Source organism: Pezoporus wallicus, unplaced genomic scaffold (assembly GCF_028554395.1).
Source record: "Pezoporus wallicus isolate ANWC-B61680 ecotype Strahan unplaced genomic scaffold, APGP_CSIRO_Pwel_v1 contig_7856, whole genome shotgun sequence".
In the NCBI taxonomy this organism is placed as follows: Eukaryota; Metazoa; Chordata; class Aves; order Psittaciformes; family Psittacidae; genus Pezoporus; species Pezoporus wallicus.
In genome coordinates this window covers 89,756-117,610 of record NW_026639688.1, presented here as the reverse complement: position 1 = coordinate 117,610, position 27,855 = coordinate 89,756, and the positions used below count along the sequence as shown (strand labels likewise).

General features: G+C 52.8%; 1 protein-coding gene across 3 annotated transcripts; it reads left to right on the top strand.

The window, feature by feature from the left end:
* Positions 1–27,630, top strand: LOC130602541 (NADPH--cytochrome P450 reductase). Of its 3 annotated transcripts, XM_057415486.1 has the most exons (17): positions 1–18; positions 1,789–1,911; positions 11,728–11,919; positions 18,404–18,452; positions 19,203–19,331; positions 19,925–20,074; positions 20,893–21,017; positions 21,827–21,916; positions 22,089–22,187; positions 22,730–22,846; positions 23,362–23,480; positions 24,505–24,686; positions 24,822–24,971; positions 25,492–25,759; positions 26,491–26,636; positions 26,852–26,937; positions 27,118–27,630. In XM_057415486.1, the coding sequence occupies exons 3-17, from the start codon at positions 11,741–11,743 to the stop codon at positions 27,260–27,262; spliced, it is 2,034 nt and encodes a 677-aa protein (XP_057271469.1). In that variant the 5' UTR covers positions 1–18; positions 1,789–1,911; positions 11,728–11,740; the 3' UTR covers positions 27,263–27,630. The 3 variants fall into 3 exon arrangements, with proteins under 3 accessions (XP_057271469.1, XP_057271470.1, XP_057271471.1); XM_057415487.1 differs by lacking the exon at positions 1–18 and having other exon boundaries at positions 1,789–1,900; XM_057415488.1 differs by lacking the exons at positions 1–18; positions 1,789–1,911 and adding an exon at positions 6,726–6,749.
* Positions 27,631–27,855: the final 225 nt, after the last annotated feature.

Sequence of the window (27,855 nt, the reverse complement as noted above, 5' to 3'; positions counted from 1 at the left end):
AGCTCCGGACGGGCCGCGGTGGGTGCGCAGGGCCTGGGGCCGGCCCTTGTGAACGGGGTGGGGGGGGTCAGGCCTGGGGGTTCCCTGTGGCTGAGGGGGGGTGGGCTCTGGTAGGGAAAAGGGGGGGTCTGGCCTCACTAATGGGGGGCGGTGGGGTGAATGGGCTGCTGTTGCACGGGGTGGGAGCACTGGTGTGTTTGGCCTGTGTTACTGGGGTCCACTGTATGCGGGGCTGGTGCGAGTGGCCCTTGGTTATTTGGGGGGAGGTTAATGTGGCTGGAGCCCTGTTACTGGGGGGGTGGGATGAGGAGAGCCTCTGTTATTGGTGGGGGTCTGGTGTGACTGGTTGCCTGTTACTGGGGGGGACTGGTGTGACTGGGATCCCCTGTATATATATGGGGTGGAGGGGGTGAGCCTGTCTCCTCGGTGGCTATAGGGCAGGAGTTAAGTAGGGCTGAAGAGATGCAAGGCAGGCGTGTGCTCTAGGGTGATGCCCACCCTGCATTGCATCCACAGCACTGCTTGTGCTTGCCGCATTCCAGGCTGCTGCGGGTTAAAAGCCTTACATGAAGTTATTTCTTTGGCACTTCCCTGCAGAATACAATCCCTGGCCTCTCAGTGACACCTTTGCTGCACGCTGGGCTGCTTTGCTGCTGTTTTACCTAACTGCTGGGGTGCTGGGAAGGTTGCCCTGTCTTTTCCTGCTGGAATTGCTTTGCAGTGCAAAGTTATTCCCTTAGGGAATGTGCTTGATGAAGGACATAATGGACACCCCCCCCCCCAGTTTGGGAATACTAAAGCTGGAGGGTGTGGAGACACCTGGATCACATTGTTGGCAGATAGTTATCAGCATGGAATTGGTTCTTAGGAAGTTGTCTTGCTTGTGGGATAAGCAGCTCAGGGCGTGCTTTGCTCTGCATGTGTCTCAACCATGGGTCAGCTTTCAGAGCGTGAGGAGGTACGGTGAAAGCAGGAATACCATCCAGGTTGGAAAAGCACAAAGCAGGATCAGGTCTCTGCTTCCAACTTCTGGAAGTGAAACAGTGCTGGTGTTGGTGGGGACATCCCTTCTTCCACAGTGCTGTGTGCTTTGTGTGGATCATGAGGAGTTTAGTGTTGGTTAGGGCAGAGCTGTGCGGAGTGGGGTGCCCTGCTGTACGCATCCCTTTGGATGGAAGGGGATGTGCTTTCTTCTGGAGTTTCCATAGCTCTCTGAGGAATCCCAATGAGCTGTTGGGCACATGCAGAGCAAACCTGCAGGTTAATCTGCTGCAGGGGAGGAAACTGGTGCTTGGGCTGGTAAGTCAGACCCCTCCTGGAGAGCATGGCATTGTCCCAGTGCAGCTCTCGGTTTTCCTTCAGGTGCATCTTGTGCTGGTTGGTTGCACTGAAACAGGATGTGCATGGCAAAGAGTGGATTTGGAGAACCCTCTGTGTTCCCTGTGGACATGGTGCATAAGAGCTGTATATGAAAAGGCAGGGAAGAAGCAGGGAGAACAGTGGGTGTACAGGGAGAGAAAACCCTGTCACAACTGAGCACTTCCATTTAATCTTCTAGTGTGAAAACCTTGGAGAAGAAAGGGCAGGAAGGATGAGGTAGTGTCAAATAGTTGTTTTCACTCTCTGTTAATTAGCCCTACACTAATTGTGCATTGTAAAACCTCTTGTGTTGTCATTGTTTTGCAGTTACTGTTCAGTTCAGTAACCACTGGGGTGGTTCCTCCTGGGTAGCCAGGGTTGAGCAAGTAAGTGTGTTCTGCAGCTCTGATTTTGTTTCTTCCTAAGCAGCTGGAGGAGCTCAACGGGGCCACACAACCAAAGCTGCTTGTCTTGAGGAGGCTTTCCCTGCTGTCACCACCCTTCGTGCTGGAGCTCACAGCCCCCATCAGCTTGCAGAACCGTAGGTGCAAGGTAACCTCTTTCTTTGGAGCCCTGCAGGTTGTGGAGCATCTGTGGGTGCATCTGAGTTTGGGGAGGGTGGTTGGGAGTGATGGTCTCTTTACCCAGGGCACCCCCAGGATGCGCTCCTGATGGTCTCTTTCCAGTGATGGATTCATGGTCTCTTTCCAATGATGGATTGATGGTCTCTTTCCAGTTCACCCATGGGAAAAGTGTGTGGAACCGTGTCCGAACTGAGATCCCCTTTGATCTTTACTCTCTCCTTTGGTTGTTGTGGTGCAGCCAAGATAAAGTGTTTGTTCAATCCTGGAGCACTATGGAAAAGATTTCCCTGCTTGGATCTGCACTCCTGCCACCTTCTCCCATCCCTTCCTGGGGTATAGAGAAAGCCACCTGGCAGTTACCTCTGCTGACTGGACTTTGTTCAGGTTCCTGATGTGGGCTCTCCTACCTTTAAAACCACAATTCACAGACCTTGCATAAGTTGCTTTCCCAATGTGATCATTTGATCCGAGTGGTGAGATTACTCTCTACATGCGATTGTTGAGGGTGAGTCACGAGCCCTGCAGTGTCAGGCACACCTCTGCCAAGATTGGGGCTTTGTAGTCTGAAATTTCATCTATCAGGACAAATAATTACAGGCTGCTCCTTTCCCCAAGTAAGCATTCAAGTCAGCTGTGGCTGCAGATTGCTTATGGAATCCAGAAGGATTGAAAGAGGAGCACTTGTATGCTTTGCTCCAGTGGCTTCTCCTGGATCACAAGTCCAAAGAGTGGCTGAGTTTGACCTGTGGTGGCAGATTGCCGTAGTATTCTTGTTTAGCCATCAGCCATGTCTGCACCTCATTCCTCTGCAAGGAACAGAGTTATTGACCGATTTTTCCTTTCCTTTCTTGCTGTATGGGGTAGGAGGTGGAGGGGTTCAGAGTTGAAGATGAGGTTGGATTTTTCTCCTTGGCAGATCTGGCCCTGCACTATGTGCAGGCCTTCTGGAAAGGTTTAGTAACCAGCTGAGGGAATTGGTATCTCTCTTTGTGGTAGGGGGCAGGTAATGCTGGATCTTGCTGCGTGGTTGCTTGTGAAACGCATCCATTGACTTGCTTTTGTGGGTCATTGCTAGCATCTCTTCATTTCAGCCAACTCCAAGCTGTGGAAGAGCGAGCTGATAAAGTGCCTGCAAGGATTGTGCAAGCCCTGCTTTTGTAACAGGGCTGTGTGCATAGCTGCTGGAGGTAAGAGGAGCAGAGTGCCTTACAAAGGGAAAGGAAAAGCCTGTGTTGAGTATTGCCTGCCTAGGTTGACCGTACTGGGAGTATGGAGTTGAAGAGCTGTGGCTTTTGCAACTCGAGGTCAGCCTTTCAACCTCTGACCTTGCTTATTTCCTGCTTGACTTCCCTGTTGTCCTGTGGGTGTCCCTTTCTGGCACGGGAGCATCCACTTTGGGTACAGGGCTGATGTTCTGGTGCTCGTGACTGAGTGTGATTGCAGGGGGCTGGGGAGTTGTATGTCACAAATGGTCAAGAAGGTGAAAGGTAGCTCAGGTTGCCTTACCCATAGCAGGCAGGGAGGTTCATAGGTGACTGCACTCTCTTCTAATAGGGTGGGCCAGATGTGGAGCCTGGGTCTGGGACCAAGAGGTCAACTCTCTTACTGAGTTACTACACAATCCTTACATCTCACAGTAACACCTTCTTCCTGCACAGCACCATAGGATACAAGCATGTGATGTCTGAGGAGCTCCTGCATCCTCAGTGGAAAGCTATCTTACAGACACAAAGTGTCCCAGTTTTATACAAACAGTGCTTGGTTTTCTCTAAGTAAATCCCCAAAGCATGCTGTTCTATTTGGAGATCTTTACAGTTAAATACCTTTGCATCTGTATTTAACCATGTGCCTCAGATGCTCTTCCAGGTCTTAGTTTCAAAGAAAACATCCCAAACGAGAGCAGTGTTAGAGGGTTTTGCTGCCCAAACTCCTCCTGGTGGAAGAGGTCGAAGTCTATGGCTACCAACCCTGAGCTGTCCCCTCCCTGTAGTGGCTGCACACGAAGTCACAGCTTGTCACACAAACCCTCAACACATGCATGGCCTTCTGAGTGGTTGGTTTGAGTATTGCCCATGGTAGTTGGCAACAGAGTGGTCTATAAGTCCTGCAGCGTTATCCCAGCTCCTGGATATTGGTGGTGTTGAGACCCCTGTTCCTCTTTCAAGCGATACCTGAAGCATGGAGCTCTTTGTCCCTCCCTGGGACTAGAGGCTGGGAACAGCATTAGTTAGCAGGAGGTTCACTTTACCTGCTCTTCTCAGGTGTTGGTGGTTGTGTAACCCTGAACACTTGTTTTTCAGTGCTGGCTCATGTTGATCTGTGTGAAGAAAGGTGTTCAGATGCCTAAGCTGATGGGATGACCCACCTCCTTGTTTGAAGGTAGAAAGACAGGCTTTTATCTGGTGAAACGAAGTGTGCAAATTCAGTAATTCTAGGTTGCTTTCTTTTAAGGCAGCTTGGTGAGTTTGAATTCATTTTTGTGATGGATAATGCCTTAAGTCCTTTGCTTGAGTGTACTGGGCTCTCTGCAATAGCCCCCCTTTGACATACCCATAGAGCTGCTTTCTGCCTCAGTAAGATATTTCCTTGTTGTTCTCTTCCTTGCTTTTCCAGCTGCTCTGCTGTCCTTGAATCGGACCTACTGGCCAGAAACAAGTCCACGTGTGACGGTGGAAGCTCAAATATGCAATATTTCAAGCTCCAGACTGACTGATGCACGCTCTGCATCTGTCTCCTGCCTAAAATAGACAGTGTGCTGCTGTCTGAGCTGGTGTGTCAAGGTCTGGTTAGGAGAGACCTTGCACAGCAAGAGGGGTTTGTTCTGTTTCACAGCCCCACTGCCCCCAGCTTTTATGTTTCTTACCCTTGTGCTCAAGGTGCTGCTCTGTTTAGACTGGGGGTTCTGAGTTGGTGGAAGCATGGGGTGGAAAGGCACTTTCCCACTGTTGTGTGAGAGAGGCTCTGCTGCTTTCCACCCTTAATTGAGCTGGTTAATGGGAACTTGTGGGATGTGCTTTTAAAGAAAGTGATGGGGAAGTGCGAGGTGTAGTGATCCTTCATCTCTAGTGAAAGCCGAGCCTTGGTGTTGTAGCACTGGTGGAAGTGAGCCCTGGGTCACTGCTTGTTATCACTGTGATGAGGAAAGCGTGCTGTGTGCCATGGCCACCCTGGTTCACAGTGGTTGAACTGAGGCTGATGGGCTGAAGAAGCCCTGAGGTCTCCTTCTATGCCTGCTCTCCCCAGCACAGCCCCTCAGGGGTGAGCCCACCCAAAGCAGGGAGCCTGCATGGACCACACTGAGCACAGCCAGATCTTACTGATGGGGAGTGTGATCTCTCTGCAGAGAAAAGGCTAGTGCAGGGGCTGTTGGAGGCAATGTTAAACAACCTGGATCTGAGCGCCTGCTTCAGTAGTCTGCTTTGGTTTGGAAAGGGCCACTTTTCTTGCCAGGTCTTCTTTTACTAAAAAGGAAGAGAAAAAAGAGGTAATTTGAGACTTGCCAAGGCTTGGCACGAATTGATATAAACAGAATTTTTTATTCCAATCAGTTGCATTCATACTCAAAGAGGAATAAGAGAAGATCTGGTTTTGCTACAAGGATCTCCTGGCTTAATACCACACAGGAAAGTCATCACTGCAGTGGATTAGGAAGAGATGGGGCCCAGGAACCAGGGCAGAAATACCATCTCCACCATCTCTTTGCTGCTGCTGCCTCTCCCCCTTCCTCATGGTCTTGTGGGGCTCCTCTTCCTGACACGTGTCAATAACCTGCCTGCCTTGCATCTTTGGTGGGTTAAAGAAGACAACCCTGTGCTGGTCACAAGACTGAATTCCTCTTTGTAACCAGGGCTCTTCCTTTTCCTGTGCTGCCACTGCTGTGCAGAACGCTGGGGGCTCACTGCACGGCAGGGGGGTTGGAACTGGATGATCTTAAGGTCCTTTCCAACCCTAACTATTCTATGATTCTATGGTGCTGCTGTCTGTGTGAGCTGTCCACAAGCATTGGAGGTGCTGTGAACAGGAGTAGAGACCTGTGAGAGGGCTCAGGAGTGGTTTTCTTTTACCTCCCAGGTGTTTTAGTTCATTTTTATTTACAGTCTTCTCATTTTGCCATGGTTTCTAAAGCTCGGGCTGCAGGTCAGTGCTGTACAAAGAGAAGGAGTTCCTGTTTGCATTGTCTGCTTGTCTCCCCTCTGTCCTGAAGCTGTTTTAAGGGCTGTGCTGTGATGCCATTGAAAAGAACTGACTGCTGGTTTAAAACTGGGCTTTTCTAAGGCTTCTTCTCATGCCCCTGATCTGTGTTGGGCCATGGTCCTGTGCAAGAGCTGTCAGCACAAGAGGAGGGCTGATCCCTGGGGCAGACAAGGCACGTGGTGGGAAGAGAGGTCTGGTTATGTCACCCATGTACACCTAGGGAATTCAGGTTGGTCCTTCTCAATCCAAAAGGTGTCTCTGGCAGATCTCATGGTAATGCTGACATCCCCAACCACACAGAGCTCCCAGTGCCCGAAACTGTAGCAGTGATGCTCCTGCTTTGCTTGCTAATGCTGTGCATGTGCTGAGTCAGTGCCATGAGGGTCATAGTCACGTGGCTGTGGAGAGCAAGAAGAGTGCCCTGCCAAGTCAGCTCTGCCAGCAGTGCCCCTTTGTCTCTTCCCTGGTGCCTTGTGCAGGATACTGCTGGAAGTCTGCACTGGAGAAAGCCTGTCTGAAAGAGCCACTGGCTTTTGGAGGGTGTGTTGCTGTTGGATGTGGTGGTGATGTGCATGGATTCCCATTTACAAGGAACTGGAAAGAGGTCCTTTGGTGTGTGTTGCTGCTGGGTGGGTGGTGAGGGGCTGGGTGCTCTGTGCAGTGTGATGGTGTTGCTGCGAGAGCCAAAGGGAGCTCATTGCTGCAGGCATGGTTTGACTTCACACTGCCTATGTGGTGTCCCTGTAAGTGTTCAGCTGGGACAGGCTGGACCTTGCTGTGGGCTGGGGACAGTTTGGCTGCCAGTGCCCTGCTCAGCTCCCTCTGAGTGGTGCCTGGCAGCAGTGTGAGTGCTGGGCAGAGGGTGACTGATGGCACTGTGTGGGTTTGTGATCAGTTCATCACGGATATTTCCCTGCACATACTGCAAGATAGAGCTTGTGCCTGCAGCTCCTGTGTTTATCTGCAGGTGTCCAAAGGGCGCTGATGCCGCCTGGTTCCTGTTGGGAAAACTCTGGCTGTTTGGATAAGCTCAGGAGCAGAGGACATGGGGGTGCAGCCTCCGTGCTGCCCTGTGCCAGGGCAGGCAGCGTCCATAGGGCACAGTGGGACTCAGGCCTATCTCTGCATGTGTGGGTTCCTCTCAGTTCAACACTGGAGCTTCTTGGTGCTACCGGCTGTGATCAGCTGGAGCTCAGGGATCAGTTAGCAGCCCTGGCTCTGCTTGGTCAGCAGTCTTCCTTCTCCTTTCCTCTCACGAGAGCAGGGTTATGGTGGCACAGGGCAGAGGAGAGTCAAGTGCAGAGCTTGGTCACTGGGTTTTGGAGCAAGAGTCACAGCCCTGGTCTGGAACTGGGAAGTGAAATTGTCCTGAGATGCTTGAAACTCATCACAGACGTGACATAAAGAAGCTACTTCAAGCTCACAAAGTCCCAACTTCATGCCCAGCTTAGCTTCAGAGCCAAGGCTGTTTGGTCAGTACAGTGTGACTGGCAGAGAGGGAGCCCTCCCTGATGCCGTGCTCCAGCATGCTTTTGGGCATATCTGCTGCCCTGTCTCCTGATGCTGCTGTCAGCTGTGTGTGAGAGAGGGGGAAGAATAGATCTCTTCATGTTGCTGACCACTTGGCTGTTGAGGCACTCCTCCTCCTGTCTTGTTTGTTGTAATACTGTATTTCTATTGTAATGTTTTTAACCCTGAGACCTGATAGCACCTATAGGCTATACCCTTTAGGATATAGCTATGGAATTGATGGGGGATTTGAGGATACCTGGCCCCGACAGTGCTTCCAGCCCTTCAGAGATGGGCATGGGAGTTAGAAATACATGTTTTTAGTATGCGAAGGGAGTGCATGTGTTTGGTAGCATGGAGGTGTGCAGAGAGTGTCCCTGTGATTTGAGTGATTGTGAACTGCTGTGTATCGAGCAAATTCACATGAATAAAGGTGCATTCAGAGGGTGAAAAGCTGTGCTAAAATAGAGCGTGGCTTCATTGTCATCTTTCAAAGTGTTGTGACAGGGGATGATGGGTTCAAACTGAAACAGGGCAAGTTCAGGCTGGATATAAGGAAGAAACTCTTTACTGTGAGGGTGGTGAGGCACTGGCACAGGGTGCCCAAAGAAGTGGTAAATGCTCCATCCCTGGCAATGTTCAAGACCAGCTTGGGCAGAGCCTTGAGTGACATGGTCTAGGGTGAGGCATCCCTGCCCATAGCAGGGAACTGGATGATCTTAAAGTCCTTTCCAACCCAAACCATTCTGTGTTTATGTGACTTTTCTGTGTGACATAGAAGCCTCATACCTCATCTGAGACTGATGGCTTTACACCAGGTACTGTGTGCATCAGCAAGGATCTAAGAACTGGAGCCGTGACTTAAAAAGGAAATGGAAACTTGTCTTGCCTTGATTAAAGATAGAATAAACATTAGGGATAAAATAACTACCCTTAAAAGTGATGTCAGGGGAACTTCTGCATCATACATTTGTTTCTTTTCTCCTTTAAAAAGCTCTCTCATTGTGTGGGGGGCTGCAGGAGTTCCAGGATAGCTGTACTCCCAGAAAGAGTCAGGATTCTTTTCACTGGAAGCTAGAAAAGGACATGTATTTGAACTGCAGTGAACTTCAGGCAAATAATTGCTACAGCCAACTAGATAAGGTGAGATAAATTGAGGAATAACCTTCCTATGCTGGGGGAAGCGAGTTAAATAGTCCCTCAGTTATGGCAACCCTTTACAAGAGGAGAGGTGAGGTCTCATTCCATATCCTTTGCCTTTCTCCTGCTGTGTCTGAGCAAACACCTTCCTACCTCTGTAGCTTGGGTATAGGACTTGAATAACTAAATGTCCATGACCAGATGGAGCCCATTGTCAAAACTAAAGCAGTTCTTGTGTCACTGTGTTTAGAGGTTCGTGTATGACCTGTGTGTTATGGAGAAGGCAAGACTCTGGTCCATACACCAGTCCCATAGGCCTGCAGACACAGTGCTCTTCCCTCTGGCTGGAGGGAGCGAGCCACGGGTGGTCTGGCAGCTGTAGGCTTCCCCTTTGAAGTGCTGGAGAGCTGCACCGTGGTGAAGGCCAGGAGACGGTGCAGCTTTCTCCCCTGTGTGTCCACACTGCGTTCCTGGGAGCTGCCTTCCCAAGGCTGCCCCTTCCCAAGGCATCACAGCTTGGGAGGGCAGACCACCTTGTAAAGCAAACCCCCCTCCTGGCTGCTGCTTGTCCCCAGGAGCTCTGCTGCTTTGAGCAGAGCAATGCCCTTCTGATGGGAGATGTAGCCCTTGCCTTGCTCGTGAGCCCATGAACTCCTTCTCTCACCCTGTATAAGGGAATTGCTGTGGGGCCAGGCGTATGCAGCCTGTACCCATTCCACCCCAGTCTGGCTCACTAAAGATGTGTCTAGCGTGAAACTCTCCTCCATGTGCAGTTTGCTACAAGGGATGCTGTTGTGCTCTGTGCAAGGAGCCTTTCCTAGGGCTCGGCTGCTGCCAGTACTGAATTTGGTGCTTGGAAGGGAAGGGATGCAGCTCCTGCCCAAAACCAGCTTAGGGTGGGCTCTGTCAGCCTTGGTATTTTTTCCTATGGCTTTGGGCAAAGGTTTGGTGTAAGAGAAGAGCTTTCAGTTAAAACTTCTGGAGTCTTGCTTGTTGTAATACTGCAATAGGGAATGAAGGCAATAAACCAGCAACACATTTCCCCCCACTGGTGCACTCCTTTGGTGTCAGTTGCTGGACCAGCTCCTTAATGATTTACTGGAACTGAAGAAGGAGGAGGAGAGAGACCCTGCTGGGAGCTGTGCTTTGTTGGCAACGAAGCTCCAGTTGTGGAGGCTTTAACTAACAGTTTAGTCTACAGCTGTACAGAAAGAACACCCAGCTCTTGCTTGGCTCAGAGATGCAGCGTTGGAAAGCGAGGAGGGAGGACAGGGTGACCTGATGGAGAGGAATGGGCAATTTGCTCAGCTACAGTTGCATCACTCCCATTTTTCTTTTAACCCCCCTGCTTCATGTCATCCCTGGGAAGCAAATGGGAAGCTTTGCAGTAGGGTTTTGGTGCCCTTTGTAGTAGTCACTTGCCAAGATACCCACAAAATTAAACCTCATGTTAAGAACTAAACGATGTTAAGAACTAGCTGAGTTGCAGAAGTACCCAGCAGCCCACCCATGATCACTGTAGGTGGTTGTGGGCTTCTCCCTATGCCCCTTAGGGCTGCCTTCTGTAGCTGCTGGCCTGTGGCAGAGTGCTTTATGTTCTCTAGGGCTGGACTTTGGGGGGGTAACAACTTCTTTGCTGAAGATCTTACCTGCTCTCCCGCATTAGCACTCCCTAAGCATCACCTTCCCTTTTCTTCCCTTAGCATCACTTCAGCCAGGTTTATTCCTCAGCACAGGCACAACCTGGAGTTTGCTGCTTCTCTTTGACATCCCCCCCCCCCCCCAGAAGGCTGTCTGGGAGCTTTAATGCAGCAGGCCCAGCTTTGCTGAAGAGGTTAACTCTACCCTCAGCCATGGGACGTGTCCCTTCTCTCTGGTGACAGAGTCACGCTGAGCTCTGAGTCACTTCTCTGTGTGTAAGTTCAAATGTCCATGGTCTTCTGGGCTGGCGGGGTGCCCAAGTACAAGAAGAGAGTCACTTTGCCCTTACAAATCAAGTTTGGAGTTGATTATCTGTTTGCTTGGCCGCGGTGCGTCCTTGTGCGTTGGGAAGATAATCTTCCCATCTGGATGAGGGTCAGGGGAGTTCAGAGCTTTGGCAGAGCAGTGGGAGGGAGGGAATGATGGGTGGCTCCTGGGGGAAGGTCAGGGGCCATCGGCCTAGTGAAGAACTTGAGGACTGGGCGCTCAGCTTTGTGCTACCACGGACTGGGGATGGCCACAAGTCACTTTATCTCTGCCTTGGCAAGTAGAAAGGAGTAATTCAAGGAGGTGTAAGTTAAACTGGGGAAGAGAGTGGAGGGGACTGGGAAGCCAGAGGCCCCAAAAGAGGTGGATAATAAATCCAGTCTGCATGTGGAGGTGGGTAGTAAATCAGAGCTATTCATCACTTGTGTTGTAACAAGGGTTTGCTCACAGAAGTACCATGCCATGGTCCTGCTTTGCAGTTCATAAGCACAGCAGTAAGTCCAGGGCATTGTTTCAGCCTGTGAAAAAGGAGGAAGCCCCAGATGTGTGGGGTGACTTGAAGAGTGGGGTCTTTCCCCACTCACACCCCATGGGCTCTGTGGTGAGTAACGGGTTAGTAAAGGCTGTCTGTTGAGTCCCTCCTGAGTTTTGCTGGTGCATTAGTGGGGGCCAGGTTGGAGTCCCTGGCTGAAATGTGGGGCTGCTGGCCCAGGGAGGGCAGAAGTCACTTCTGACGGGTCAGCATGGATGCACTGGGAAGGAAAAAGCTTGGTGGGACAGGGAAATACCTTGGGATGCAAAATGATCTCACAGTATTGTGGTGGAAGGCCTTGCTCCCAAGAGCGGTTGGGCTGCATTGCACTCCTAGGACTGAATGTATAGTGAGAAAGCATGCTCTGAATGACCCTTCATGCTCTCGTGATCTGTGGCACTGTGTCACTGCTGGTGTTCATTTGGTTTTCCTTGCTTACAGTGCCTTGACCATCATGGGGGATGCCAGCATGGGACCTAACATCTCCCCTCCGGACAGCACTGCGCAGCAGGACTCTCTCTTCAGCATGACAGACGTGTTCCTCATCTCCCTCATCACCGGGCTGCTTACCTACTGGCTGTTCTTCCGCAAGAAAAAGGAGGAAGTGCCAGACCTCCCCAAGATGCAGACAGTGTAAGTAATGATCGTTGGGCAGCATGGGGTGAGCATGGGGCTGTCATCGTGGTGAGGCCTTGGAGGCTCTACAGATGGATTATAGAGGTGCCCCAGTGAGGGGACTTGGTGTCAAAGTGGGTTTCCCTCCCCTCGCGTTCTTGCTGAGCTGTATTTTCACCTCTCAATGCAGAAATCCCTGTGGAGGAGCAGGAGTTCTGCCTTAAGGTAAGGAGTTCTGCCTTACCCCACCGTGTGGGTCCACAGCAGTAATGTGCCTTTCCCAAGCAAGGCAAGGCAGGAGAGCCTCTGGCTGTATTTCAGACCCTGAAGGATTTGCTTTGGCTGTTCTGTGTCTCCTGATAAAAGTCATATTTAAATAAATCTGGAGGAAGGTGGACTTGCTCTTATGCAAGTTTCCTATCAGGAATCTTATCTACTCTTAGCTATGAAGAGAAGAAATAGTTCCTGAGCATGAGCTGCTTGGCAGCTCCTGTGGAACTTGCTCAGCTCAGATGCCAGGTTAGTGCAACAGCAGGAGACTGGATTTGGAGAGAGAGAAGTCCTCTTCCACCCCATCTTCTGCAAAGGGCTTAGGGTCAGGAGCGAGCCATGTTGGTGGAGATCTGGATGCTTTTGGTTCCTTGTCTCTGTAACATACACAACTTAACACCAGTTTTCTGCTGGACTTTTTAGCTCATTCCTTCTGTTTCCTCCTGGAGCATTGATAAGAGCACTACAAGGTTTGAAACTCGCTGTAGGAGCTGGTGTTGTGCAATACCTTTCCATTCAGTCTCATGGGATCTGCTTCCTGTGTGCATGCAGTTTGCCCCAGGGAAAAGCCAGCCTCAGCCCAGCTCTGTGCTTTCCAGCATTTGGCCTTCACAGAAGGTAACCGCACAGCAAAGGTCAAGCCTCTGGGTTTGTAATGCAAGGCTACTCACATGAGGATGTTGGGTGATAAGCCAAGGCTCGTTTCAGGAGGGGATTGATGCTCCTGTTACCATGTGTGTAGGAGATAACAGACCACAACTGCTTGCTATGTTTATCTCAGACCTCAGTGGGTTACGCTGCTTTCAGATTACATGGCTCATCACCCAGTGCTTGTGTTGTAATTCAGGTCAGAACTGGAAAGGAGCAGGTTTGGCCTCATTGTTTCTGCTCTGACCTGCTGTGGTGGCAGAGCCTTCTGCTTGAAGGCAAGCCAGGGATGCCAGGTCTGTTGTGAAGTCCCTGGGTAACAGGAGGGGTAAGACAACTAACTCCCAGGCGGGCTGCACACTGGTGTCACAGGAGGATGGAAAGTACCTGTTCTGGCTTAGGAAGGTTTGAACAGGAAGCAGTGTCCCTGGCTGTGTGAACTTGTGCTGGTGGGTGCACACGAGGCTGGTATTCTGTGTCTGCTCAGCCTTACCTTGGGAGTTTGTTGTGTTGGATCAGTCAGATACCTTCCCTCTTGAGCCTGCAGGAGAGGGCTGTGTGTATCTGTGTGTGCGGTTGCCTCTGGAGCTTGTAATGGGGATGCTTGTGCTGTGCTGAGCTCAGAAGTGGCTCTATCCATCTGAAATTAGATCCTGACAATGGCACAGGGACTTGGAGAGCTCCTGTACTCCCCGTCCTCGGGACTGTTTCCACCCAGCACCCATCACATGCAGCAATTCCAGAGGCTGCTGTGACCTTGCAGAGAAGTTGGGCTGCAGAGAAGCTTTCTGACTCCTTCCTGCGTGTATGTTACCACCTTGTCCTGCTGCAGGACCTCTTCTCATGGGCTTCCATCTGAGACTGGCTGGAGGTCTTGGCTTTGAGCTGACTCTCAGGCATTTTCCCTTTGTTTCCTCCTTGAGGTCCGTGCTGCCTTCTCCATCTGCATGGAAGATGCACTGTGTAACTGCTCCTTGCAGGAGCACCTCAGCTGTGGTCAGCACCTCTGTCCAAGTGGAGCTGCTGTGGTCATTGCAGCAAGCTTGGTCTAAGGGCAGCGTGGACCCATAAGGCAAGGCTGTGTCTGGTGGTACATCCATCCTCTGGGGCAGAGACGGCTACTTCCTCAGCTCTTGCAGTGTTATTTTATGGGATGCTTGGAACCAGGAGGGAAATAAGTAGGGAAAACAAGCTTGTTCAGCCTGGGGTTTCCTTCCCTCCTGTCATCCTTGAGGCTGGGGTGGAGTTTCATTTCTGATGAACAAGCAAATAGGCAAGATACAGGATAGTACTGTGGATATAGCAGGCTGGTCCATGGGCAGGCAGGGAAACAGCTCCAGACCCATGATGACAAAGAGCCCTCGGTGGGGCTTTCTCCAGCTGGAGAACCTTAACCTAAAGAAGTGCTGCTTTCCTTCAGCACATTCTCTGCCGCCCTGCCTTCACTCCAAACTATTCCAGACCTTATCTGATGGTGCTGGGTGATGGTTTCTGTTGTGTCTCTTTGGCCTTCAGCTTCAGCCCTGGAAGGCTGCAGGACAGAAGTGCTGAACAGCAACTCAGGCACATCCCCATGGCTGCTGCTTTGATGGGTTTGCTTGCAGCGTGGGGGAGTGCAAGCAGAGCCTCTGACCTGAGCACTCAGTGCTCTCCTGGGGTTTTGGGAGCTGCTGCTGAGCAGCATGCCTTGATCAAGCCACATTATCTCAGCAGGGTCTGTGAAGGAAATGGTGCTGCTGCTGCAGCTGCCCTTGATTGGAGAAGAATAGATGCATGCTCACAATACCCTGTTCTGTATGGCACCTGGGCTGGATTGGCTCTGCATGGCTCCGTCAGCCTGCACGGCCCAGGAACAGTCATGACCTTGCCCTGACAAAGCCTCTCTGGGTTAAGCCAGAGCTCAGGTGCTTGCTGATCCTTCACTCTTACATCTAAAGCTGGTTTCCTGCCCAGTTACCCAGGGAAGGGGCAGAGTCCATCCCATGCAGAGGTTTCCTGTGTACGAGATGTCCTGTACCTGTGTTGTGTAATACATGTGTGTGTGGGCAGGCAGGGATGCTGCTAACTGAGAGCTGCTTGTGTTGTGACCATTTTCAGGCTTAATTGAAACCACTGGAGCAGCCTCCCTGCAGCCTGCTCTGCAGATGTCATTAGGGCAAGCAGCTCTTGATGGCCACCACATTCCTCACAGAGGCATTGCTGGGGAGTTCTGCTTTATTCTTTGCCTCCTCTGTGTGTTTCTCAATCACAGATTCCTTTCCTTTCTCATGTGCCCACCCTAGAGTTGTGCAGATTGGGGAGACACAGGCCATTGGTATGCTGGGTGTCACCCCTTCCCTTCTCCCCCCATCCTTAACGTTGTTCGGGGCAGAAATTGGCTTATCTCTGTTCCACAGCTATAGAGCAATCCATTCGCTGGTGCTTGTAGGGCTTCCTGTGGCAGGAATTGCTCCAGCTCCTCAGCCTGATTAGCTCTCTTCACTGCCTGCGTGTGGGTTAGAGACAGACCATCTCTAATTTAATTTAATGGGATCCTGAAGAGAAGGAGCTCCTTTGAGCTGCCTCCGCAATGGCACTGCCATAGTTACCCGTGGCGTTGCTCACGCAGCGTCTGGAATCACTTCATTCAGCCACAGCATTGCTTTGCCTTTCTTTTAAAACCAGAATATATCTAAAAGCAGCTGTGATATAAACAGTTCCCAAGGGAACGGGGCAGGGGGAAGGGTTTTGTGTCCCGTCCCCCTGCTCCATGCGGATGGGAGAGGGACGTGCGCTGCGGAGCATCCTGGGAGCTTTCATTCTCCACTCCTAATTCCTTTCTGCCACTGCTGCCAGATGTTGGAGTTTCTCAGGGCTGTGTGGATCCACTCGGTTACTTCCAGAGCCCCACCACGAGGAGCTGAGCGCACAGGACCACTCCTGCTATGACCCGTGCTGGGACCTTTTGTGCCGGCTCTCTTCTCCTTAACAAAAGGCTGACACTTGGCTTTAAAGCCCAGGAGGAGCAGCATGGGAAGGCCTGTGCGTGTGTTGCTCCAGAGCTAAGTTAGATCCGTCCCCCACACCTCCCGTTGCAGACAGACACGGCTGCCCTGCGACTCTTTGTCTGCCTCTTCCCTGCCCTGACCATGGGCTGTGTGTACTCGGCCCCACGAGAAGAGGCTGCTGTGGAGAGGTGAGTTACTGCCCGATGGGAACATTCCAGCTCAGAGGGTGGCTCTTCCCATCCCAGAGCTGGGAGGAATGGGGTGCCTCTCCCTCCTGGGGCAAGAGGAGAAGGAAGGGGAGAGGCTGTGCTGGACCCTGCTGTTGGTGCTTGCTTTCTGTGTGATGGCCAGGCTGTGTTCTCACTTCTGGATGTACGTGTGCTTCCAGGAGGACAGGCACGGGCATGGGAGCTCTCTGAAGGAGAGGTGCTCAGCTGAGGCAGACTTTGATATTGTTGCTAAGCTGTTGGGAACTTCCCTCCTTTCTTTCTGCTGAAATCAGAGTGACAGACAGCCCTGTGCTGGGCCATCTGTACAATGCAATGGAGTTAATCCCCTTTCCTCCACCCCTCACTTCTGACTCTCTTAGTCACTACCCTGAGCTACCTAAGCTGTAACAGCAGTCGCTGTTGAAAACACACATCAAAGTTTTCTTGTCTGTTGTTCGTGTCTTTGGCATCTGTGTGGTTTTGCAGCTCAGAGTTTCAAGCCACTCTGATGAAGCAGTTCCAGGGAGTTGTGTAGCCCTTTATAAAAGCCAGACTCATTATTTCGGCTGTGTCTGAGCCGCAGACTGTTCCACACCACAACACTTCAGTGCGGGGTTGCTCCTTTGAAAAGGGACCAGCTCTGTGTGCTGCACCCTTTTCGCTTCCAAAGGGAGCTGCTGAAAGGATTTAAAACACTTTCTTTCCCTCCTTTAAAAGCAGTTTGTTTAGCAGTTGACCCAGCAGTGGGTTTAATTGGGTCCTGTTTGCAGAGGGCAGTGAACCAAAGATGCTCCCTGGGGAGCCAAAAGCAAAGAGAGAGCTGAGTCTTGTGAGCGTGCTGGGGGGCAGCTCTGCCAAGCCCCCATCCTGGTGGCAGCATTGACAGTGTCGGGGCTGCTCTCAAGATGCTTGTGATCTCCCTGTTCCCAAGAGGGGACAAATGACAGCATGGGGAGACTGGTAACTTCAGAGAGGGCAGACTGGAGGGTGCAAAGCAGCACTCTCCTGTGAGCACATCTGCCTTGGGTGGCCTTTTTGGGTAGGGTCTGCTCATCTTCAGTGTGTGCTGTATGAGGCTGTAGGTGCTTGGAGCTGTCAGGTTATGGAGCTCCTGGATCCGTTTGGGTGAAAAGGGGGTGCTTGAAGGTGTGGTTTGCAGTATCCCCCCCCCTGCTGCTCTCTGTATGTGCCCTGCAAACATCTCTGCGCATCCACAGAGCTCCCTCTCTCTGTACTGCAGTTCAGGAAGCTGTTGGTGAGCTCTGCACATTCTCACGTGGGCCTGAGCCAAAACCCATTTGTTTTTTGCCTGGAGGCTTCTCTCTTCCCACAGGACACCCAGCCTTGCATTCCTGCATTGTGAAAGAGAAACGGGAGCTGGTCCCACGTTCCGCATCCCCACTACTGGAGCTTCAGTAGAGGGGAGAAGACAGCAAATGAGCTCCTGACACTTGTCCTCCTGCCTTGAAAAGACCCAGCACCTAATGTGACTGTAGCTAGAGCCACCTCTGCCTGTGACACTCTCTAGAGCTGGGCTGCTTTCACTCCAGGGCTCTAAAACCCATGGATGTGCTTAGGATAGGAAAGCTCTTCTGGCTCCCTACCTAATAGAGCAGCCATCGCGGTGTGAATCTCTGCCTTGATGTTACTGATGCTGCTATGGGTTATCCCTCTTCCAAGCTAGAGAAAGCTGCCTCCATGCAATAAAGCAAACACTTTGTGCTGGAGATCCATGCTGGAGATGGAAACCCCTGCGTGGGAGCCCTGCAGGACCTCATCGGGCAGCAGCTCCCTTGCTGAGGCTCTGTGGGTCTGATGAGCTATGTCCGTTGCTCCGCAGGGCTCTCCAGCTCTGGGACTTGTGTCTGGCCTGTGGTTTTGGGGTGGAAACAGCTGGATTTTAGCCCTGCCTGACTTCAAGCTTGGGGAATCTGCCCTGGGGGGCACGGCTCAGGACTGAGCTGCTGCAGTGAGGGAAGCAGGGAGCTCTCCATTCCCTTCTCTCCCACCATGGCTTGCCCCCTGAGGTTCATCTGGAGACCTGCTCATGCATCATAGCTCTGTGAGGTCCTTGTAACGTGCTCAGCTGTGAAACCGCTGATGGAGGAGAGGTTTCCTGACACCCAGGGCTGAGTGCCTGTGGATTTACTGATGGAGGTAGGACAGGGGGTCCGCTTTCCCCCCCTGAGACCCTGCTCCATGGTTGTGTATGAAGCAGCTGCCCAGCTGAGTGATGGACGTTCCTGGGTAAATAAGAGCAGATGATGGGGACTCCCACTGCTTTGGGCAGTTGTCCTGAGGTTTTGGGGCTACTTTTCGTCAATTGCTTGTTCCTGACCTTAAAGAATGAATATGTTCATCTCAAAGGATGTTCCTCCTGTCTTTCAGAGCAGCTCCGGTGAGAGACAGCAGCTTCATTGAGAAGATGAAGAAGACGGTAAGCTGCTTGCTCTGGCTCCATGGGGTACTGAGAAGGGAGCTCGTGTTCTTCCTTCCCCTATGTCTAGCTGTCACGGGGGGGACTGGTTTGGATGCAGACCCATGCATCCAAAACTGAACTGACATTTCGGTGCAAAAAGAGAGTAACACGAGATCAAAGTCAGGAGGGAAATGGCAGAGACTTTAAAGTCATTGCTTGGCTGTTGTTCATGTGCGTGCTTGGTTCCCAAACTGGCTCACTCTGGAATGGGAGTTGTTGTACACAGAACTGGCAGCTTTTGGCTGTGCTGGACTGGACACAAGAGGAGGCAGAGGAAGAAGCAAGGGCTGGATGTATTTCCTGTTTCACTTCAAAGCAGCTGGCTTGTGGCAGAGCAGGAGCTCCGGTGCTTAGGCGCTTTGCCAGAGCTTTGGGAGCCTTTCTCATCCAGGGAGTTCCCTGTTACAGGAGTCACGCTGCAGCCTTGAGGCTGAGGGTAGATCTTGAGGGTTTATTCTTTACTTTGGGTGCTAGTTTGATCCAGGTCACCTCTCTGAGGTTGACAAGAGTCATGTTCTTAATACCACTTGCAGCTGTGTGCCACAAACCCAGCGGGGAGTCCTGTGCAAGCGCAGGCTCCTGGTTGCCTTCAGGCTGCAGTGCAGGGCTCCTGGTTCCTAGGTGTTTCCTTTGCCTCTAAGATGTGCTCATCCATGCATTTGCTGAATGAATAATCACCATTTAACAGGGATTTCTCCTTCTCTCCAGGGGCGGAACATAGTGGTTTTCTATGGTTCCCAGACGGGTACAGCAGAGGAGTTTGCCAATCGTCTCTCCAAAGATGCTCATCGCTACGGCCTGCGGGGCATGGCAGCAGATCCAGAAGAGTATGACCTGGTAACTTAACCCTGAACAGCCTCAGCATAGGCAACATCCTTTTAGTGAACCCCAAAAACCCAGCAGGAGGCTGACCAAGGGATAAGTTGCCCTTTTAGTGGTGTCATTTAGAGAAGAAAATCTCAGCCTGAGAGAGGGAGAGATGGGCTTGGTCCTTGCTATGGAATGCTGCAATATGACTGAAAGAGAAAGGTAACCTGGAGTGTCTGGGAGTTGAGTCATCCACTGGCAGCATGAAACTGGCTCTGTTCCTTCAGTGGTTAGCGTTGATCTGCTGCAGTCTTGGACAGAGGTATTGACAGTTTGGTGTCAATGAACAACAATCCTGGTCCCTTTAAGGGAAATCCCATCATTTGGAAAATCCCATCATTTTTTCTGGTGGAGTAGAAGCATTGGCTTGCAGCCAGTGAGGGTGGTTACCTTTATTTCCCCTGCCCTTTTGGGTGGGTTTGGCCTTTCCCAACCCCATTTGTAATCGGCTGCTTGCCATTGCATGCTGCTGTTCTGCACACCAGAGCTGTATGGTAGGAGTAGGCTTGCCCAATAACCACACTGCAGGATCCTTGAGGGTTTATTATTTCCTTTGGCTGTAGTCGGACCTGAGTCGCCTCTCTGAGATTGACAAGTCCTTAGCTGTGTTCTGCATGGCCACATATGGGGAAGGAGACCCCACAGACAATGCCCAAGACTTCTATGACTGGCTGCAGGAGGCTGATGCTGACTTGTCCGGTCTCCGGTTTGCAGTAAGTGGCTCCATTCCAGTTTATGTTGTACTTGGGCAGCAAAGTCAGAAGCCTTCCACTGTGCCTGCACGTGGCTTGTGAAGACACAATGTGATGTCTGTGCCTGTGTCAGGTGCAGTCCCTGTTCATGGACACATGCAAACATCTATCTGGGGGCTTTAAATGCAGATATCAGAGAACTCTCTTCACTCCCTAAATCACAAGGGTTTGCTGGTAATGTCTTGCCACAAACAGGCAGCAGGCCTTGAATACAAGGTCTCTAAATGACTTAGAGGCTGCTGCTGCTGTTCAGGAGCTAACTGAGCAGCCCTGGGCCAGATCTTATCCCACAAATGGGATCACTTGGTGCAGTGTGGAGGGAGCTCTTTTCTCTGCTGAATAATTGGCTGAGACGCAGCCACCTCGCCTAAACCCCAGCCAAATTCCTTAGGCAGCACAATAACTGCAAGTGAGGAGAGAAGCCACTGCTGGAAGACGTTAAGCTGCTCTGTATAAAGCAGTGAGCAAACATTTGCTGAGCTGTTTGTGGGAGGCACGGGGCAGCAATGGGTGTCCAGACTGTTACTGGTCCCTTGAGGAGATGGTGCAGGCAGCTTTTATATGTGCAACCTCTTGACATGCCAGGGGTGCTGGTGCCTACTGATCGCTCTCCAGTGGTAGATCCTTCCTTAAGGCCCACAGAGAGCCAGTGGGGAGCTGGGAGAGGTCTTGCTGTCTGTCTTCAACATCCTTTGCTGGGTGATACTGGTCAGAGGATGCCAACACGGTGGGAGAAGTCAGTCTTCTGCTTCTCCATGCTCATCAGTGTTCCCTTCTAGGTCTTTGGGCTGGGGAACAAGACTTACGAGCACTTCAATGCCATGGGGAAGTATGTGGATAAGAGACTGGAAGAACTTGGAGCCCAGCGTATCTTTGAACTTGGGCTGGGTGATGATGATGGCAAGTGAGTAGCTTGGCTTGGAATGCCAAAGCATATTGGAAGGAACTTTGGCAGGGAGTTGGCTCTACTGCTGAGACAGCAATAAACTCCATAGGGCTAGCTATGGGAGCTGACATGCCTCTGAGTTCGTGTCTGTCTGCTCTCACCCACAATCAGATCCCTGTACACTCTGAGTATCCTAGGGGATCCTGTGTCTGGAAAATCCCACATCACCTTTAAATGACCATAGTTACATACCTGAAGAGGCTTTCCAGTCTGCTTCGCACTGCTGCAGCTCCATTGCTAACCCAGCCAGTATGGATAACCTTACTGTCCCTGTGGTGGAGGGAAACTGTTGGCTTAACGGTGGAAGGCAGCAATTTTCCACCTTGGACAATGCTTTTTCTCTGGGTGCACCCTGTGGGGAGCAGCGTAACCTGGGAAAATCACATCATCCTGTGGCTTTACCTCGAAGGGCAGCGAGATCTGATGGAGGGATGTGCTGTGTGCGGGAGGCTCAGCGTAGAACAATAAGCATTACTATGGTGGAATCTGCCTCTGAGGAGGGTGACCTGATGGCAGGAGTGGGCAAAGGGGAGATGAGTTAAAGATGAACCTGGGTAGCAGAGCCTTCCTTGGTACAGTAGGTGAAGGGAGGGGTGCCTGGTATAGCAACAGTTCCCAAGGAACCTGAAGATGCTCTCCTGTGGGCATGGGGAGGTACCAAACTGCTTGGGTCCAGGGGCAAATGCCTTTTCCCATGGTGAAGGCAGGGAGTCCATAGGGATCTTGGTGAGCCACAGCTCATTGAATCTTTCTTTTGCCTTGGCTAGCCTGGAGGAAGACTTCATCACCTGGAGAGAGCAGTTCTGGCCAGCGGTGTGCGAGCACTTTGGGGTGGAGGCTACAGGAGAAGAGTCCAGGTGGGTATGGGAGCAGGCTCTTTTGGGTGCCAGAAAGATTGGCCACCTCTGACTGTGACTGTGCCACCAGCCCTGAGCTGCTCTTCCCTCTCCAGACTTGTGAAGTGCTGCTTCCAGCTGTACCTTGTGATTTCCAGCTTGACTTAGTCCTCTTTCCCCCTTCCTCCTCCAGCATCCGGCAGTACGAGCTGGTGGTGCACACGGATGTGAACATGAGCAAGGTCTACACTGGTGAGATGGGTCGTCTCAAGAGCTATGAGAACCAGAAGCCGTAAGTGCCAATCCACCCTGGATAGGATCAACCGATGGATCCTTGCTCTTCCCAGCAACATCCGCTCTGCAGGCAGGATCATTCCTGCAGTGCAGCCATGGGGAGGTCTCTGCCCAAGAGAAATGGGCTCTGATCTCCACTGGGGCTCTCAGATTCCCCAGTTATGAACCATAAGTCGTGTGAAGATGGCTGCATTCACATGTGCTGTTAGGGTGGTACAAATGACCTCCTGAGGTCACTCAGAGCCCTTCCTCACCTGGGGTAGCTAAAATACACCACGGGTTCCTGCCCTGTTGCTGTGGGGAGATGAGCTGTATAAATTAAGGCCAACCTGAAGTATTTCTTTGGGGTGTGACAGTCCCTGGGTAGCAGCAGGAGCATCATTTGTTTAGTGCTGTGGTGTGCTTTGAAACACAAACCAGGACAGCCCTGTACTCACGTGCAGGGAGCCTGCTCTGGGGGCAGAGGGAACGTGCCTGGATGCAGCCAGCACTGAGAGCCTGCAGGAGGGTAACACAGATGGTGCTTGTCTTCCCTTCCAGGCCGTTTGATGCCAAGAACCCCTTCCTGGCCCAGGTGACAGAAAACCGCAAGCTGAACGAGGGTGGAGAGCGGCACCTCATGCACCTGGAGCTGGACATCTCCAATTCCAAAATCAGGTAGCTTCCCATGGGAGACTGCACCTCTATGTTGGCAGGAGCAGTCTGCACCAAGAGCAAGGCACTGGCCTCATCCAGCACTTCAGGAGGGGACCTTGTTCTCATAATCCCTTAACACTGCCTCTCTGGGCTTCTGTACCATGTATCAGGTACCCCACATGAGGACTTGCTCCCAGCTCTTGCACTGCAGAGGTTTTGAACTGCTTTGTTCCTTGCCTGTCATGGAATTGGGCTGTGCCTGCTGGAAGTCTGACCTGGTTGAAACCTGTAGCAAAAACTGCTGCTATCTTGGAGGCCCCTTGTGAAAACCCTGGTTCCTAAAACCGTTATTCCACAATGCTCCTTTCTGCTATTGCTGGTGGCTCATTGGGATCCCTGATTGTGCAGGCACTGTGTAGCAGCTCACATCTTGGTGTGGTCCTACTGCCTCTTGCAGCAGCCTGTTTGTCATCCAGCTGAGCAGGTTGGGGTGATGGGAAGCAGTTTCATCTGCTCTCCTCCTGCTCTCATGCCAGGTATGAATCCGGGGACCACGTGGCTGTGTACCCAGCCAACGACTCCTCTCTGGTCAATCAGATTGGTGAGATCCTGGGCACGAATCTGGACACGATCATGTCCCTGAACAACCTGGATGGTGAGTATGGATCACCCTGGATGTCTGCAGTTCTCCTCCTGCAGCTATGCCCTCTGTGCTTCCCACCAGAGCGGAGCCAGGTCACCTGCAGGTCCCATAGGGCAGGCAGAGAGAGATGTCCTGTTGCCACTCGGAATGCCATGGCATTTTAACAGTGGCACGGAGCCTGCTTGCTGCGAGCCAGCTGAAGTGGGTCAGTTGTGAAATGCACTTGTGTGCCATTCAGCAGCACATTATGCAACAGCACGCTCCTAATTACAGAGCATCAGCCCACCAGAGCATCCCTGTGCCGCAGCAGCCCCGGCACTCAACAGGGACCTTAATGTCTGAGATGCTGTTATTCAGCCCTTGGAGGAGGCGCAGCAGGGAGCACTTGTACTGATACAAAGAGCTCTTCTTGGGCAGTGCTTCCAGCAGAGCTGGCCTCTGGCAGGAGGGAGATAGCAGCTGCTACCCATCTTGCTCCTGAAGCAGCCTGACCTGAGGCATCGGATGTGGTCGCCCAGAAGCTTTAAGGGAGCTCCTGTCCCTTATGGACCTCTTAGTTTGTGGAACTGGATGGCTCCAGCCTTGTCTGCTGGTGCTTACCTTTCCCAAGGGGGCTCTGAGCACAACTGGCCATGGCCAAAGGAGACAGAACACTTTTGAGGCCAGATCTGAAGGAGGCATAAATGTGTGAGGCCAAGTTAGCTGTGGCGAACTCCAGACCCTGCTTGGTCTGGAGTTTATTGGGTGCTTCTGTGTATGGGTATCTCGGGGCAGAGAGCCCCACTTGGTGGAGCACAGGGTATACCGTTTTGCTGATAAGCTGCCTGGCAGCATCTGTGGAACACAAAATGGGCTACTGGGAGATGGAGCTGCTTTAATGTGGGATCAGGGCTGACTGAGCCCAGGGCTCCCTCAAGCCTGTTCCCCTGCTCTATCTCCACCTCTCATCTACTGCCTGTATCTGCCGGCACGAAACCAGACATAACAGCGTGTGGTTGCTGACTTCCAGTTTCTTTTTCCTCTCCCTCCTCTCCAGAGGAATCCAATAAGAAGCATCCCTTCCCCTGCCCCACGTCCTACCGCACAGCACTCACGTACTACCTGGACATCACCAACCCACCCCGCACCAACGTGCTCTATGAGCTGGCTCAGTACGCCACGGACCCCAGCGAGCAGGAGCGCCTCCGGAAGATGGCATCGTCTGCTCCCGAGGGCAAGGTGGGAGCTGGGGCCTTCCCAGCATGGCTGCTGGGCTCAGCTGGGTGCTGGGGTGTCCCCAGAAGGGATGCAGAGAGCTGGGGGGTTGCTGCTCTCATAGGGCAGTTGTAATGCGTGCGCCCTCCTTGCCCACAGGCTCTGTACCTCAGCTGGGTGGTGGAAGCCCGCAGGAACATCCTGGCCATCCTGCAGGATATGCCCTCGCTCTGCCCCCCCATTGACCACTTGTGTGAGCTCCTGCCCCGCCTGCAAGCCCGCTACTACTCCATCGCCTCCTCCTCCAAGGTGAGTGTGCAGGGCTGAGGCTGCTGAGGCACCCCTTCAGCTGCAGCCCCATGGTGCCATGGGGGGGGCTGCACATGGGGAACTCACCCTGGCAATGCTTTCTGTGAGAGGGGCACCTTTAGTTCTCTCTATGCATGAGAAGAGGGAATCATCCCAGCTGCCACAGGGGGTGTAAAGGATCCCACACTGCATCCAGTTGTACTTGGATACCACCACCCTCCCCTACAGCCCTGCTCCTCTTTGCCCAAAGGCCTTGTTTTGGGGGCTTGGAAGCAAGATGGCATTTTAGGGGCTGGTCAAAATTCACTCACTGCTTTGTACCTGAAGCCCTTGTGGCTGTTGGCATTACTGAGGGGAGCTCAGTGCTCCTGTGATGAGTTGGGTGCAAAACAGAAGGCCTGTGTGGGGTCTGGTGGGAGGTTTGCTCGGCCTTGGTTTGTTGGGTTAAACTCCTGCCCCCTGAACACACTGAGCTGTGGGGCTGCCTCTGCCTGGCACTGACCCCCCCCCTTCCCTGCAGGTTCACCCCAACTCCATCCACATCTGTGCCGTGACGGTGGAGTACGAAACCAAGACGGGACGGGTGAACAAAGGGGTGGCCACCAACTGGCTCAAGGGCAAGGTGCCCACCGACAACGGGAGCAGCTCCCTGGTGCCCATGTACGTGAGGAAGTCTCAGTTCCGCCTGCCCTTCAAACCCAGCACCCCCGTCATCATGATCGGACCAGGCACTGGCATCGCCCCCTTCATGGGCTTCATTCAGGAGCGGGCCTGGCTCAAGCAGCAGGGTGAGTGCCCTGGGGCCTGGAGCCGCTGCAGGAGGGTGCTTTGTGCAGCTCTGTGCTGCTTGCATCACCTGTGGGGTTAGCCAAGAGCGGGGTGAGCGGCAGCAAAGGGGTTTCGCTCAGTGTGAGGATGCTCTGTGCTCCTATGGGCCATAGAGGGGGGCAGATGATAGACCTGAGTCAGTTCTCTGGCCATGCCCCAACCTGTCTCTAGATAACCACAGCTGTCACTTACACTTATTTCTATGCTTGCTTCTGGGAATCGGTCTCAAGCTTCCCCTCAGGAACAGAAGCAGTCACAGAATCCCAAACTGGTTTGGGTTGAAAGGGACCTTAAAGCTCCTCCAGCTCCAACCCCTGCCACGGGCAGGGACACCTTCCACTAGAGCAGCTTGCTCCAAGCCCCTGTGTCCAACCTGGCCTTGAACACTGCCAGGGATGGGGCAGCCACAGCTTCTCTGGGCACCCTGTGCCAGCGCCTCAGCACCCTCACAGGGAAGAGCTTCTGCCTAAGAGCTCATCTCAGTCTCCCCTCTGGCAGGTTAAAGACATTCCCCTTGGCCTGTCCCTACATCCCTTGTCCAAAGCCCCTCTCCAGCTTTCCTGAAGCCCCTTTAGGCACTGGAGCTGCTCCAAGGTCTCCCTGGAGCATGGTGCAGCTCCGCCTTGGCAGGATAAGGGGAGGGGGAAGGAGAGGGCTGCAGGATGCAGCTGATGGTGCTGTGTGTCTGCAGGCAAAGAGGTGGGTGATACAGTGCTGTACTACGGCTGCCGCCGCGAGCGCGAGGACTACCTGTACCGTGAGGAGCTGGGCCGCTTCCAGCAGGATGGGGTCCTCACCCAGCTCCACATCGCCTTCTCCAGGGACCAGGCTGAGAAGGTACCACCCTGCTCCCCTGCTGCGTGCTCAAGCTGTCCCCCATCAGTGGGGAAAGGCCCCGAGGGCTGGAGCTTTCCCCTTGCAAGCATAGGAGCACCCAGCACCACCGCTGTCTTGTGCAGCCGTGTCCATGGGCTCGGCTTCCCCACCTCCCCACGGGCTGTGATATGGGGGCTCTGCTCCCCTCGCCTCACTCCTGCCTTGTTTTTTACCAGGTTTATGTTCAGCACTTGCTGAAGAAGAACAAGGAAAACATCTGGAAGCTGGTTCATGAGGGGAATGCTCATATCTACGTGTGCGGGTAGGTCCGGTGGCAGGGAAAACACTCCTGGTCTCAGGAAGATGAGGGTGACTCGGTGTTACCGGGGTCACACTGTCCTTGTCCAGGGGAGGGTGATGGGTTGGGGTGGAACTGTCCCTGTTTGGGTGTCAGGAGCTGACAGGGGCTCTGATGCCTCCCTCATGGTGCCCTTGCTTCCAGCGATGCTCGCAACATGGCCCGGGATGTGCAGAACACCTTCTACGAGATCGTGGCCGAGTTTGGGAACATGAGCCAGCCCCAGGCCGTGGACTATATAAAGAAACTGATGACAAAGGGCCGGTATTCCTTGGATGTCTGGAGCTAAGAGCAGGGCCACGGAGGGAACAGGTCCCCAGCCTGGGCCCATGGGAGGTGGGAAGTGCCTGCGCGCCCGCTGCTGCTGTGGGTGATGCTGTCCCCAGCACGCAGCTACCCCGGTGTCACTCCCAACCCCTCCTGGGCCATGGCAGCCCCAGGGCAGGCTGCGTGCCCTGGGGTGGATGGGGTTGAGTGGGGCAGGGGGGTAGCTAGGGCTGTGGTGCTGATGGTACCCAGGGAGCACCTCATGGCACCAGCACTGAGGTAGGGATGCGGCTGATGCGGGGCAGAGGGGATGGATGGTGCTGGGGGAGCTCTGAGGTCCTTCCCTGAACATGAGGTGCTGCCTTATCCTGTGTGGGGCTGGTGTGAGGGCACAGCTCTGCCCTGTGCCACCAGCACCCTGCAGGGACCCTGCTCCAGTCCCTGCTGCCCACCTTTGCTGCAGCAGGGAGGGGATGCCTCGCCTCACCTCCCCTCTGTCTGGGGGGGGGATGTCTCAGCCCTCAGGGGCCCTGCAGCTTGCCTGTGCCCAGCCTCTTCCTCCTGCTGTGCACGGTCATTTTATAAATACTGTTTTTATTTTAACATCTTTTTGTG